The following is a 15,775-nucleotide window of genomic DNA, read 5'->3' as shown; positions in this document are numbered from 1 at the left end:
GAAATGTAGTTATACTGCAAAAATAGCATGGCAATCTTTTTTTTACCAACCTGACTGGATATTATAATGCAGCAAAAAGGGAACTGGATGAAAAAAATAATATTGATATCATATTCTTGAATTTCAGCTTTTGATAGTGTTGCATATAAAAGATTGCTCTACAAATTGTGGCAGTGTGGCATTATGGGTAAGTTACTGCTCTGGATAAAAAGATGGTCGAGTGAAAGAAGACAGTGGTTATATTAGGATACTTCTCTTCATGGGCTAATGTTATTAGTGGAGTTCCCCCGGGTTTGGGGTGGGGTCCATTTGTTGTTTTCTACTTTTATAGTATTAATGATATTGATATCAGGCTTAATGTCTAATGTTTGCAGATGATACAAAGTTGGCAAGGTAGATAATGACAGTAATCAACGTAAGTTAGTGCAACAAGATCTAGAAAAATTAAGCAGATCGGCTGAAAAATGATAGTTGAAGTTTAACGCTGGAAAATGCAAGGTACTGCATATGGGTAGCAATAATCCCAGATTAACATACCGACTGTGTGGTACTACACCCAGGGTAGCAGAAAATTAAAAAATTTGGGGGTGATTTGTGCAATCAGATATGAACTCTTTTGAGAAGTGCAGCCGCTGCCAGGGCAAAACTCATGGAGTTTTGTGAATGACAGGAACTTGGCTAGCAGGGATAAGGATGTGATTATCACATCATACAATGGCAATGGTTAGGCTGCACCTTGAGTACTGTATACAAGTTTGGAGGCCTCATTTTAGAAAGGATGTAGATCTGTTGGAATGGGTGCAGAGAAGGGCTACAAGATTAGTAAAAGGAACGGCTAAGGTAAAGAAAGCCAACACAAGAACAAGAAACGTTGGATAACTTACGCGAAAAATTAGTTTCCCGACACCGGATTCTAGTGCTGCTCGCTCGGTAAAGAGAGGGTAGGTGTTATTGGTCTGGAGCCGAAATCGAGAAGGATATATTGATTTAAAGGTAGGCGTGGCAAACACGGAAATGATTGGTGGTGGGCATGACAGACGACACGCTACTGTGTAGTCATTGGTTGGCATTATAATGTGTATTTATAAGTAAAGAACGGTGCATAATAGTTTTGTGATGAATGGTAAACAGGTAATAGTAGCGATGAATCTTTTAAAGATGGAAGAAATCTGGAAGGAAAATAAAACATTAGTTGATTTTTTGATGAAAACTAAATTAATAAAAGTTTCGTTTTGTTCATTTTAGCTCTAGAAACTAAACATGGGTTCCTCCACTTCAAGCCTCCAATAAGCAAAGTGGTGGTATTGCACCGGTTGATGAGAGTCATCTACCACCTAGTAATATGCCTGCCTATAACTTTGATTCTCTATACGATTTCAATTTTTTTTAGCATTGCTTATAAACATCATGAAACTTGCCTCCAAATCCGTATGGTTAAAATATGAAGAAGAAATTAAAATGGGAAATTTTTTTTTCCCATGGGCAAAAAAGTGCACTCTTTCACTGTGATTTAGAATTTCAAGTTTATTTCCAGAATTTCTGAATGAATTTTTTATTTTTGTTTGTTGTTTCAGTATATTATATGTAAGATATGTAATTATTTTCTTTTTCAATAAATTAATAATAATTATTTATGCCTTATTTTATTTTTTAATCCATATATTTTGGGATGGAAAATTTGATTTCACTTACTGGCAGCACATAGGGTCGCAGCAGCCCTGTGTTTTGTAAAATATTATAAAATCATTATAAAGAATAACAAGTCATTATTATTGTCTCATATCATTTACTAAAGTTATATTATAAATACTAAAATGTGTAATATTTTAAAATACTTTTTTTATTACTCCTTATTTTTTAATATTCCTTACCACAATCGATTGTTATGCTATGTAGGTACACTGTCAATTTTTAAGAAATTAATATTTATAAAGACAAAAACACTTTTTATGGAAATAATTTACATAATATAAATATCTTTAATAATAATGGAAACAAACTTAATAATTTATTATAATATGAAAATATTTTATTTTCACCTGAATAGCTTATAAATTAAATTAATTATTTCTTGGTTAATGCAAAGTTTGAAAAAATTAAAAACTCACTATTACAAAAACACCCCGAATAAGTTTTGCGCAGAGCCCCACAAATTTTGGGGCCAGCCCTGACAGAAGCTACTTAACTTCCAGCAACATGGAATTCAACTGAGGAGAAAACGAAACTATGATCTTATTCAAATAGGAAATGCTGGTATTAGCATTAGCAGAGGCATACAATGCAAGAAAGCAAGCTTATGCGGCATTAAATTTATGTAAGCTATCAACTTCCACGACAAGAGATGGAAGTCTGGTTCCAGCAATCAACTACCCACTGGCTAAAGGCAAATTTCCGCACATATATTCTACAACTGTCTTTCCTCAGTTTAAATCTATGCCCCCTCAGGTTCTTAATCTGAGCAATTCTTCAACATGCCTCGAAATTATACTGCCAATGCCAAAGGTGCTAAAAAAATCAGTAGTAAGGGTTACGAAAAGCAGTGTGTCGTGTGGTATGATGTATAACTATTGATGGCTGAAGGTTGCCACCATATATAATTTTAAACTGCAAAACAATACTAAAGAATGAGATCTTCCCACAGATGTTATTGTGCATGGACAAAAAAAATGGATGGATGACTGTCTAAAAGTTGTCTGGAAGAGACATCCGGGTACTCTATGTAACCCACCTAGTATGTTAGTTCTTGATGTGTTTTGTGAACATTTATCTGAACAGTTAAAGAATAAGTTGGCCAAAAATTGTAGTGATGTGGTTTCTATTCCTGGTGCAGGGATTGCAGTTGGAATGACTAGCCAACTGCATCCCCTCAACATTTCAGTCAACAAATCATTTAAGGACTGTTTGAAGAAGGAATATGAGTTCTGGTTATTTTGACTGAAAACCTTTCATTGACACCTTCTGATAAGATAAAGAAAGTGCTGGCATCAAAATTTGAAGAATGGGTGTTAGAGGCTTGGAAGAAAATCCCACAGACAATAGTGATGCTTTCTTTTAAGAAATGCTGTATCATTAGCATTTCTTAAAAATATGGGAAGGAAGAATGTCTGAAATTATAAATCATACTACAGTATGTATATACAGGAAACCCTTGATTAGTGCGGTTTTGAACAATGTGGTTTTAATTAGTGCGCAAAATTTTTTTGATACTATCCCCTTAATATATGCGTTATCAAATTTGATTAGTGCACTGTTCTTTTCTTGCGGTGCTTGGCAACTCATGACGGCGCCTGAAGCGGCAAATATGTGACGCACACTCACCAGGGTCTTCCAACTTAAATGCATGGGAATCGACTCCGAAACGCTTGACAGCAGCACCCCATACCACTCTGAAACTGAAATTTGCTCAGGTAACTCATATTCTTGTATAATTTTAGCATTAACACAGATATTACATCATCATGCTAAATACAGTATACAATTAATGTAGTTTAAGTAGTACGTGATGTATGTTTGATCCTGTATTATTTTCGCTCTGATTTTTCACAATTTGTTCAATTTTAGCGATTCCTGTGTAGTGTTTAGCAAGGATCTGGCGCTAATTTCATCTTGTATGAAAGCTGTGTGAAAGTGCTCCGTAAAGTACTCACTCACACTACTCACTAGTCACTGGGCAGTTCCTCAGCAATCCTCGATGAGTGTAGAAGTGTGGCAGGCTTATTGCTCATCCTAACAAAACAATTTTTTTTTAAATTACCTTTCATAGCTATAGACAGGAAAAAAGGTAATAAACGAAAAGTCATCACTTTGGATACTAAACTTGACATCATTAAGAGACTTGATAATGGTGAAAGCAAAGCAAACATAGGTAGGGCACTAGGCTTTGGTGAGTCAACCATACGCGCCGTTTTGAACAAAGCAGGTGAGTACTGGGAAAAAGGCAAACAAAAAGAAAACAAATATCAAGGGGATACTTCAACATTCTCGGCTAGTAAAGGCTGGCTAGAAAATTTCAAAGCTCGTTCTGGCATAAAAAATATTAAATTAACAGGTGAAGCAGCAAGTGCTGATAAAGATGGAGCAGCAAAATTTTCCATTGAAGAAAATGGGTATGATTATCGTCAGATTTTCGATGTCGACAAAACTGGCCTTTTATGGAAAAAAATGCCAATGAGAACATTTTTGGCAAGTAAAGAAGCAACCGCACCAGGTCATAAAGCATCCAAAGATAGATTAACACTTCTACTTGGAGGTAACGCTGAAGGAGATTGCAAATTGAAACCGATGCTAATTTATTGTACAATGAACCCAAGAGCGTTAAAAGGCTATAACAAGCAATCCTTCCAGTAATTTGGAAATCAAATAAAAGGGCTTGGGTGACAAAGCAGTTGTTTGAAGAATGGTTCACTATGCATTTTTGTCCCGCAGTCGAAAAATACTGCAAGGCAAATAATTTAGATTTCAAAGTTCTTTTAATTTTAGATAATGCCCCTGGGCATCCTACCTCACTCAATGATTTAAATAACAATGTGAAGGTTATATTTCTACCACCAAACACGACTTCTTTACTCCAACCAATGGACCAAGGAGTTATTTCTACATTCAAAGCATATTATTTGAGACGAACTTTTGCTCAGGCAATTCAAGCTACAACTGGAGATGATGCAATCACTCTCGATGAATTTTGGAAAAAACACGATATTAAAGAGGCAGTTGAGAACATACACAAATCGTGGGAAGAAATGACAAACAGCTGCATGAGAGCAGTGTGGAAAAATCTTTTGCCTGAGTGCGCAAATGATTTTTGCGGTTTCATTAATCCTGTCAACAAAGTTATTGATGAAATTACTACAACTGGAAAAGACCTTGGCTTTGAGGAAGTAGATTCGGAAAACGTTAGAGAATTATTGGAATCACATTCAAAAGACTTAAGTAACGATGATCTTCTTGAAATTGAGCATCAACATGCATACAAGGACGAAGATGAGAAAAGCATGAACGTTCATCGAGGGTTAGATAAGCAAATTGATTGTTATCGCAAAATCATGGAGAAAAGGAAGAAAGCTACCACTGTTCAACTGAAGTTAGATAAGTTTTTTTACAAAAAATAAAATTTAAATCATACTATCTTTTTTTAAATTTATTCCTTAATAATTTAAGAACTATGCAGTGCATTATAGGTACGTATTGAGTAAGAAAAAATGTTTTTACAATTTTGTAATTTTCAAGGATTCATTATAATTATTCCCATTGTTTCTTAAGTTTGATTAGTGCGGTTTTAATATGTGCGGTATATTTCAAGGATTCATTAACCGCACTAATCAAGGGTTTCCTGTAGTTATTATAATGACCAAAACAAAAATGAATTATTTATACTGCAGGTACTAAACTACAACTGTTAAATTAATATTTACTGATAACACAAAGTAACACAATAATAATACTTACCAGAAACCAAAATATACACAAAAGTTACAAAGGTTCCATGATGGCACAGAGGATGATATTGTATGGGAAAACACAGGTCATGGACTCTGAATCAAAAAGTGATTCAGAAAAATCAGACTCGGAATATGAAGTTTTAGACTGATACTACAGAAGCAAATGAAGAACAGTATATGATAAAATATCAGTAAATTATATCTGTTGAAATAATTTTAGTATTTCATTTTTTCCTTCTTACTGGTATTGAAAATAATGTTGCATCTTGTGATCGATAGCATCTTAGAATCTAAAAAATACGTTTTTTAAATGGTAACAGAAGTTAAAAGTAAACACATTATCATCCTATTTTTATTTTACTCAGTTCCTCTAAACAACCCTTTGCATCGGTTTCTGCATCTTCATTGTGCTTTTCTTTAGCTAATTTAAATGCTGTACTGCAAGCATTAAATGCCTCACTGAAATCACCCTTTTGGAGATATGCAGCTCCAAGATTACAGTAAAAAGCTGGAAGATCTGGTGTTTTACTCTGAATTCCTCTCTTGATTGCAGACTGAAAAAACTGCAAAGCAGTTTCAAAATCTTTCCTTAGTGCTGCAACAGTACCAATATCATTTAAAAGAATGAGTGTTTGTGAGTGACCTGGCCCATTTATCTTTTCTGAAACAGAGAGTGCTTTTTCAAAGTAATTCTGTGCAATTTCAAACTGTCCTCTAGAGAGTAGATATCTAGCATACCAGTCAATACTCATAGCCCAGAGTACAACTGTATTTTTTTCGTCCTCACTTAACAGTTCTAAGTCCGTCCACTTAAAGGTATTAATTTTATTCTCTTGAGTAGAAACACAAAACTTAAATCCTTCTTCAGCTTTAATATTTTGATTCTGATGCCCATATATAGTGGCTAGCTTTAAAGAAATTTCCACAATAGCATTGTCATGTTGTGGTGTGCCAGAAGCAATGAGTCTTTTTGTAACATCAATAAATAATTTCTCAGCTTTTAGATAATTACCTGCTTGAAAAGCAATATTAGCTAGTAAATCATAAATATAAGTCTGTGCTTGCTGATCAGCTCTCTCTTGTGCTAATTTCAAAGCTATATGAAGCTGCTGTTCAGCAATTTTGTAGTCATTTTTTTGGAGGGACAGAATTCCTAACTTGATAATAGTAATTAAAGTATCTTCTTTTTCCTTTTCTTGGAATCCTAACCATCCCATGAAACCACTGTACATGACATACCTAAAGAGAAAGAAATGGGAAGGAAGAATGTCTGAAATTACAAGTCATACTACAGTATGTATATAGTTATTACAATGATCAAAACAAAAATGAATTATTTATACTGCAACTGTTAAACTAAACTACAACTGTCAAATTAATATTTACTGATAACACAAAGTAATAGGTATTTAAAGATAAAATAACAATAATAATACTTACCAGAAACCAAAATATACACAAAAGTTACAAAGGTTCCATTCCCCTCCCTTCAAAAGCATGCTAGAGAACTTAGAAGAACAAGAGCTAACAAATGATATATTATTTTGCAACAAAACAAATGTCCATAAACTGTTATTAACTGTCAATTAGTATAAATATAAAATAAAGGAGAATAAAAATATTTGATAAAGTGGGGAGAAGGACATTTACATGAATTGCACACTTCACTGCACAGGAATGCATTTATAAACACCAATGGAAGACTCGGGTAATAGTTTAACAACAACAACAATCTGTGCTCCTATAAAATCATTAAGTATAATAATATAATGGTTCTAATATTCTAGAATAAGTGTTCAATGACTTGTTAACAGACAATACTCCCAGAAGATATAAATTTATATGGTGCACCTGTTGCAAGTGTTTTCTCTTGCAATTCAGTTGCTTTGTACCAGTATCATAACCATACTGAACCACTATTCACATAGGCTTTGATTGACTATGAGTGCCTGTGACCTCAAAATTTGTACCTTGACACTTGACCAGAAGTGAAATTTTCATCCATTCTCTTGATAGCTTGACACACAACTGGTTGATGCTGTATAAGCTTGCTTTCTTGCATCATATGCTTCTATTAACACAAAGCCATGAGGATTAACAAAGCCCTGCATGCATACTAGAATATACAACCTATGTAAATGTGATGAATATTAAGAAAACCTCCACACCCATGACATGCATCATATATTGTGGTGTGATGCATATCATAAAGATATTGAAATTGTAGTAAAATCAAGGCCCGGGGCTCCAGAACACTGTTCTGGTCTCTTACACATATCAGTAATGTCACCTTGATTATTAAAAATAAGATATTTTATTAACAAGTTTTCAGTTTTGTCCATTTTGATTCCTGACAACAGAAAATGCCAGAAAAATCAGTGTTGAAGGCATACATGTTAACTGTTGACCAGTTTTAGTCATCAGTCGAAGAGCCGGAACTGGGGTGGGGCGAGCGGGGTGCCAGCCCCAGGTGCAGCATTTTATGGGTGCATTCGACCAGTTATATATTTTCAAATTGCTTCATTTTTGATTTAATTACAGTCGGACCTGTGTTTAACGAACTTCTTTATAACGAATTTTTTGAATCCCTTTTGGTAATTACATTTAAAAGTTTCTGTAAAATGAAGAAAATTTCCATAAAATGACGGATTACGAGAGACTTAACTTCGTATGCTTTTTTTACACCTCTGGCCGTTAGGCAATTTAAGCAATTAGAAAGCGCAAATTAAGGGTTAAAGGGATTACCATTCCACAATGTAAGTGGAACATATACAGCTACCTATCCCACATACCGAGAAGTCATGCTAGTCAACTGCTTTCTATAGCCAGTCAAAAGATTAAGGCGTATTCCCGACAAGGATAATAGCTTCTGGTCAACTAGTGTTCTTTGTTTAAAATAAAAAATTTATTAAAAGAAATACTGCATTATCTTTGTACATGCTACTTATGATTTTATGAGTAAAAAATTTATAAATTCGGGATTTATAATCACTTACGGAAAAAAAAATCAGGGAGTAAAGTGTTTTACAAATTTTGAAAATAACAGAGAAACTCCAATTACAAACTTCTATAAAGTATGGCCCCCTTTTGTGACGTCACATCTCTGAACTTTTTGGTTTGTCCTCCAGTGTTGACTAGAAGACAAACAAAATTTTTCAAATATCTGTGCTTACATCTGGTGAGCATGGGCTTGGCAAACCCAGGGTCCTTAGCTGGATATCATCATTCTTCTCTTTCTTGGTGATTCCTTTCTACCTCTCTCTCTCTCTCTCTCTCTCTCTCTCTCTCTCTTTCTCTCACTCTGTGTCAGGGTAACTTGGTTTTTTTTTTTTTTTTTGGCTGGTGCAGCATAAGCCTCAGGCTTCCTTGTACCATATGGTTGATGATAATAATGATGATAATAATAATAATAATAATTTCAATATTTGAAATATTGAAAGATATTTGAAAAATATTATTTTATCAATTCTGCAGGATATAAAATCTGTAACCCCTTTACAACTTCTCCAATTCGTTCATGAGTATTGTCTAATAGAATCTTATCTAAATATAGAAATAGTGCTTTTTTCTTACAATGCCTGTAATAATAGCTTTTTGTGAAGGGTCCTTCACAACACGAGAAAAATTCAATTAAAATAATACACCTTCATTGCATATTTTTAGTTTATGTTATAATGTTAAAAGTACTATATTTTGCAATATTTTGTTTCAATGATTTTATACTAGATATATAAACATACTCTGGTTTTCTAATTTTTTTTTAGTTATATGTACTTTCTTTTTAGTTTATATAGAAAAAAAAAAAATTCTCTGTACATATAAATGAATATTTGTAAGTTTCTTTTTCTTTGATATTTTTGTTTCGTTATATTCATTGTATTATTTAAATTATTTTATTAATAATTTAATAAAATAATAAAATTTAATATGCAAATCATAGACTGTTACAATGGTAATTTTTATAAATTCATAAAGATTGCAGGGGTGTAGCAAGAGGGTGCAGAGGGGGAATTTCCCCTGGGTGCCGAGCTTCAGGGGCATAAACTGAAGGAATTATCTATCACAATCAGGGGCGCTAGGAAGACACGTTGCTCCCGGGCGTTGACGACCTAGGTACGCTACTGAAAGATTGACTACAGGCATCTAATGGGGGCATACTTATAACACTTTTGCCCTAGGCATAGGATTGCCTAGTTCCAGCTCTGAACAGTCGACAATGATCTCCTGACTAAGCTGGCTACTACACTTCATGATCATATCTAGACAAAGAACCAGTCTGATCGTGAAAGAGGAAATCAGAGAACAATAGCAAATAACAACCATTGTATGAAGATACCAGTAACAATGAAATTAAACTCCCAAAAACCTCTCACCCAATCAACTGAAATTTCTGGAGATTCAAGGTTGTGAAATTGTTCACAAGATCAGCTTAACTGTCAAAAAATGGTGATAACGTCAATTGGTCATGACAACTAAGACAGCAACAGCTGTTCCCATTTACCTATCCAGGAGTGACTGCTTAATTACTTGGCCTAAATCCACACCTGACTAGGTGCAGATTTAGACAAGTGAAATCCCAGAGCTGGCTCAGTAGGCAGATAACAAGTAGCAGTCACAAAACCTGTGTTCTGTAGAACCCATGAATTACAACTGATATTAACAAAAAAAAAAAAGTTAATGTATGCAATAAATTACATTTCAGGTGTGTTAGCAGCTAGTAATAATTCATGATTAAAAAAAAAAGCAACTTTTATTGCATAAACCCAAGAAAATTTTGTTTCTGTGCATCAGCCAGATTGCCCATTCATTTCCTCCAATTAGTGCACTCAAACAAACATAATATCCAGTGCTTCAGCTACAATATGGGATATAAGGGATAGTCTGTGATACATAAAAAAAGAAATAATTTCCAAATTTCTATTTGTCTAATTTTAACGAAAGTTAACAACGGAATGCTTGACAAATCTTTCTGAAAGAGCCAAATATAAAATTTCACAAAAATCCAACAATGGAAGTTATTACATGTGGATTAACAGACAAAGAAATAATAATTACTAGAATTTTAATGAAAAAATCCAATTTTAATGAAAATCCATCCACTAGAAGTCCAAGTTATTACATGCAAAAGGACAGTCATAGTGAAGACAATAGGTGCTTTAAGGATATATGTTAATGTACCTAAAATAGGGATTTCTTCCTCCTCAAATGCAGTAGTCAAAATTAATCCATGGAAAGCGTTACTAAAAATTAGAGAGTAATAAACAATATATTTCTTTAAAAACAAATTTTGGCTGTTGAGCAAACTATTCAATGGTTGTTTTGACTTATGCATCCAAATTAAAATGTTGCCATTTTCAATGAAACGTCAATGAACCAAAACATGAAAGTCACATGGTTACCAAATCTGTAGCACACAGAAAATCATTTACACTGGAAGCTGTGGATAAAGGGAATGTGAAAGGCAAACTGTGGAAGCTAAAAGTAAATAAGGCACTTGAGAATGAGAGAGTTATCTGCTGTTGCTTTTAATATATTTATCCAATTACATTAAAAGCAGCAACAAAAGAGGTCAAAACCTATGTGTTTTTCAGATCATGGAAGGTCAATAGAGGCAGATGTGAAAATATTAGTATTAGCAGTGGCAAATAATGCAAGTTTACAGCATCGGCCAAAAAAAAGCATTTCCCATTTCACCGATCAATTCCCTCCAGACAGGTTCCTAAGTCTAAGACGCTGCAATTTGCAGAACTGAAGACTTTCTTGGGGACACTCCCTTTGTTCCCCTCTTCAATCTCACTGTCCTTCTCTGTACTCATTCCAGCTGCTTACATCCTTCTTAAAATCAGGCCTCCAGACCTCTATGCAGTACTCACTGGATGTTAACCAGTGCACTTGATTGGCTGTGCATTTCGTGGCTGTGCATTTCGAAACTTCACAGCAGGTTAGTTTTTGGAAGAATAATTTTGGATTAGTCTTTGCAATCCGGTACCCCTTCTGTGGACTTTCGAGGAGGCGTGCTGCCAAAAATTGTTTGTGATAAGGTTATTTTGTATGGGAAACATAATGCTAATGACACAATTAACTTATACTTAGTTTTCTTTGTCAACTGACGTTTTCCTGTCAAAACTGCAAAATCACGATTTTTGACTACTAGTGGGGATACACTGTTAATCGTCATCATCATCATCAGCCATTTTCAATCCACTGCAGGATGAAGGCCTCTCCAGCAACTTTCCAGTTCCTTCTGTTTTGAGCATTGGCCATCCATTTACTACCCAAAAACTCATGAATTTCATCTATCCATCTCCGACTTTGTCTTCCAGGTTTTCTTCTAGCTCCTCTTGGGTACCATTCTGTTATTTTCTTAGTCCATCTGTCATCATGTCTTCGAGCTATGTGTCCTGCCCAAGACCATTTTAGTTCTTTAGTTTTGATAAGAATGTCCTTTACTTGAGTTTGCTGCCTAATCCATGTGTTTCTCTTCTTATCTAACAGTCTGATTCCCAATATAATTCGTTCCATTCTTCGCTGTGTAGTTCTCAGCTTCTCTTCCATTCTTTTGGTGAGTGCCCAAGTTTCACTTCCATAAGTCATGGTGGGGAGTATACATTGATTCATTATTTTACGTTTCAGACAAACTGGGATATTGCTCTTCAGTATGTGACTATATTTCCTGAATGCTATCCATCCAAAGTTTATTCTTCTCTTGACTTCCAGCCATTTATCATTATTACATCTAATAACTTGTCCCAGTTAAGTATATGACTCCACCTTTTCAATTACTGCTCCTTCGATCATTATTTCCCTTTCTGTGGCATACTTGTTCATCATTACTTTTGTTTTAGCCATATACATCTTTAGTCCAAAATCCTTACTAGCTGTGCATAACTGATTAAGATTTTCCTCTAATTCTTTGGGATCATGGCTTATGACCACAATGTCATCTGCAAACCGTAAATGGTTTAGGTACTCTCCGTTCACATTGACTCCTTTCTGTGACCAGTCTAATCTTCTGAAAGCTTCCTCAAGGGCAGCAGTAAACAGCTTCGGAGATATTGTGTCTCCTTGTCGAACTCCTTTCTTGATTTTTAATTTCCTACTGTCTTTGTCTAGTCTAATAAAGGAGGTAGCACTCTCATATATTTCTTCAAAATCATAATATATGGGGTACTTATGCCTTGTCTTTCTGGTGCCCGAAACATTGCCTTATGCTGTATGGAGTCAAATGCCTTTTCATAATCCACAAATGCCAGGCATAATGGTGTTTTATATTCATTTGCTTTCTCCATTAGCTGTGATATTATGTGAAGGTGATCCATAGTTGAGAATCCTGTCCTAAAGCCAGCTTGCTCTTTCGGTTGATTCTCATCAAGTATTCTTTCTAATCTGTTAGTAATGACCCTTGTGAACAACTTATAGATGTGGGATAACAAGCTAATTGGTCTATAATTTCCAATTTCTGATTTATCTCCTTTCTTATGCAGCAAAACTATGATTGCATTATTCCACTGCTTAGGCGTCACACCTTTTCTAATGCACTTTGTGAAGAGCCTTGCCAGTTTTTGTGTTATGTCTCTTCCTCCCAATTTTAACAACTCTACAGTAACTTCATCTTCCCCCGGGGCTTTCCGATTCTTCATTTTCTTCAATGCATGTTCTACCTCATCAGGAAGAATATCGGGTATGTCGTATGTGTTGCTACTTTGCAATCCATCTTCCCCACTGCTGGTATCATTCCCTCGCTCCTTGTATAATTCTCTATAGTAGTCTTCTGCTATTTGAATTATGCCTTCTCTGCTGTTTATAAGTACCCCATCGCTATTCTTCAGTTTCAGTATCATTTGTCTTTCTGTATTACTGCTCATGGCTGCTGATTTAAATCCTTTGTTTTCCCTTAATGCTTGTTCTACTTTTCTTGTGTTAAATCTTCTTATGTCCTCTCTCAGTCTCTTTCTAATGGCTTTGCATAACTCAGTATACTCAATTTTCTCCCTGTCAGTGTTTTTCTTGCTCTTCATTTGTCGTCTTCGGTTCATTATGACAAGTGTTTCTTGACTAATTTTTTCTTCTTTGGATTTCTGTTTCCCTATAGGTTTCTTGGGCTTTATCACTTTCAGAAAGTTGTAATATTCCTCGTCGATATCTTGGTCCTGAGCAGTCTGCAGAAGCTCAAACTTGTTCTTAAGTTCCAGTACATACTGCTTTTTCTCCTCCTCTGTTATCTCAAAGACCTTTGTATTATTTACTCGAGTCAGTTTTTGCCTTTCCTTTCCTACATCTATATCAAGTGTACATCTTACCATTCTGTGTTCACTTCCAACATTTACCTTATTCAGGACGGTAACATCATTCACAATATATCTTCTGTTAGTGAGGATGAAGTCGATTTCATTAGTTGTTAATCCATTTGGACTCTTCCATGTCCACTTTCTGTTCACTCTTTTCTTGAAAAAAGTGTTCATTACTGACAGTCCTTGAGATTCTGCAAATTCCACAAGTCTTTGACCTCTTTTATTTCTTTCACCAATTCCAAAATTTTCTATAGTTCCTCTTTCTGCGCTGTTTTGCCTTTTTCCAACCTTAGCATTGAAGTCCCCCATAATAATAGTGTAGTGGGTTTTCTGCTCATCTAGAAGACTCTCAATTTCGGTGTACATTTCTTCAACCTCTTCATCATCATGGCTTGATGTTGGTGCATAAATCATTATAATCTTTAGCTTGTACCTCTTAGAAATCTTGAGTATTAGTCTTGACACCCTTGGTGATGTACTTTTGAATTCCAAAATGTTGTTTTTAAAATCTTTATGGACCAGAAACCCAACTCCACCTTCACTCCTTTCACTGTTTCCATTGGTGTACAGCAGATTTCCACTTGATAAACTTATAAGTGATTCATTTCTTCTTCTTGTTTCAGCCAAACCGATGATATTCCAATTCACATTTTCTAATTCCTTTTCCAGCTCTAATATCCTGTCTTCACCGATGAGTGATCGTACATTATAACAGGCCAAGTTCAGTTTCCGTGCATGGCAGCCTGGTCGTACCCAGAGATTCTTAGCACCCTCTGCTTCCACTCTGATCCTCTTGCTGCTGTAAGAGGGAGAGTGAAAGCTGCTGGGGATGAGGGCCATTTGTATTGTTGTGCTCTCATATGCTGGAGGGTTTGGTCTTTTCCTCTTCACGCTGACCAGGCGTCTCGAAGAGAACCACTCTACACGTTCGTTAATAACACTACACTGTTAATAAGTACTTCAAATCACAACTTAAAATGTCTGCAATCAACTTATTGTTACAAAAGTGTATTTAATTCAGAAATTATGGCTGAAAAATCAATACAGGCACTCCGCGACTTACGTAACACTCAACTTCCGTAAATTCGACTTTATGTAAGTTTTTGCCGGCCGGTGTAAAATTAAAAAAAATCGTTGAACCGTATTTTGTATCCCATAGGAATAAATGGAGGTATTGTAAAAACATCGCAGCGTGACACATTGTTTTTTTGGTAATTCATTCCAAGACCTTGGAAGTTGAAGCTATTTATCTCTCCGAAAAATCATTTTTATAATGGAGCCCTACACTTTAATTGTTATCATATGTTCCATTATAAGAATCAATTTTGAACGGCTTTGTTGATATCTTTCTAAAGAACATTTCTGGAGGTAACAACCATAAAACAATTTGCACTTTTCGGTTTATTGGGCTTTTCTGTTAACGGGTAGTAAACTCTATCTTATTATACGTGCAATAATCCCGATAACTGGAATTGTGTGGGTTTTTACGTTATTATGATGAAATGTGATCCCCTTCACTGAAATCTTCAATCATATAAAAAACAAATTTTCAGATGGTTCTCTTCATTCCTATTTACTTATTACAATGATGAAGGGAAATGAACAATAGAAAGTGTGAGTGGTGGAAGTGCTGGGAAACCAAACAAAATTGATTTAGAAATAAAGATGAAAATGATTAAGAAGCAGGAGTAGGACAGCATTTAGTAGAGGAATTTGATGCAAGAAAGCAAGCTTATGCAGCATCAGCCAAAAAAAATAAAATAAAATAAAAAAATAAATAGAAAATAACCACTTCCATTTCACCCCTCCGTTCGTTCGAAATACCTGTCCAGCTGAGCCTTAACCTTATTTAGGCTATCAACTTAAACGACAAGGGATGGAAGTCTGTTCCACCAACCAACCACCCGCTGACAAAAGGCAAATTTCCTCACGTCTATCCTACATCTGTCTTTCCTCAATTTGAATTTATGCCCTCTCAGGTGATTATTCTGAGCAAGAGGAAGAATCCCATCAGCATTGAGCATGCTCAAACCATTCAACGCTTTA

At 35.1% G+C, this 15,775-nt stretch overlaps 1 protein-coding gene across 1 annotated transcript in view; it reads right to left on the bottom strand.

Annotated features, from left to right (window-relative positions):
* Positions 1-5,757: 5,757 nt before the first annotated feature.
* LOC150077351 (tetratricopeptide repeat protein 19, mitochondrial-like) overlaps positions 5,758-15,775 on the bottom strand; it is a 32,906-nt gene continuing 22,888 nt past the window's right edge. The window contains exon 2 of the mRNA XM_090386399.1: positions 5,758-6,677. Within this exon, the coding sequence (XP_090242525.1) occupies positions 5,780-6,677 (898 nt within the window). The 3' untranslated portion in view covers positions 5,758-5,779. The remainder of the gene's footprint in view (positions 6,678-15,775) is intronic.

The sequence above is a fragment of the Mastigoproctus giganteus genome, chromosome 12, assembly GCF_048544385.1.
Source record: "Mastigoproctus giganteus isolate SK-2022 chromosome 12, ASM4854438v1, whole genome shotgun sequence".
Classification (NCBI taxonomy): Eukaryota; Metazoa; Arthropoda; class Arachnida; order Uropygi; family Thelyphonidae; genus Mastigoproctus; species Mastigoproctus giganteus.
Note: the sequence above shows the minus strand (reverse complement) of the source record. Positions and strands in the feature narration are given on the sequence as shown.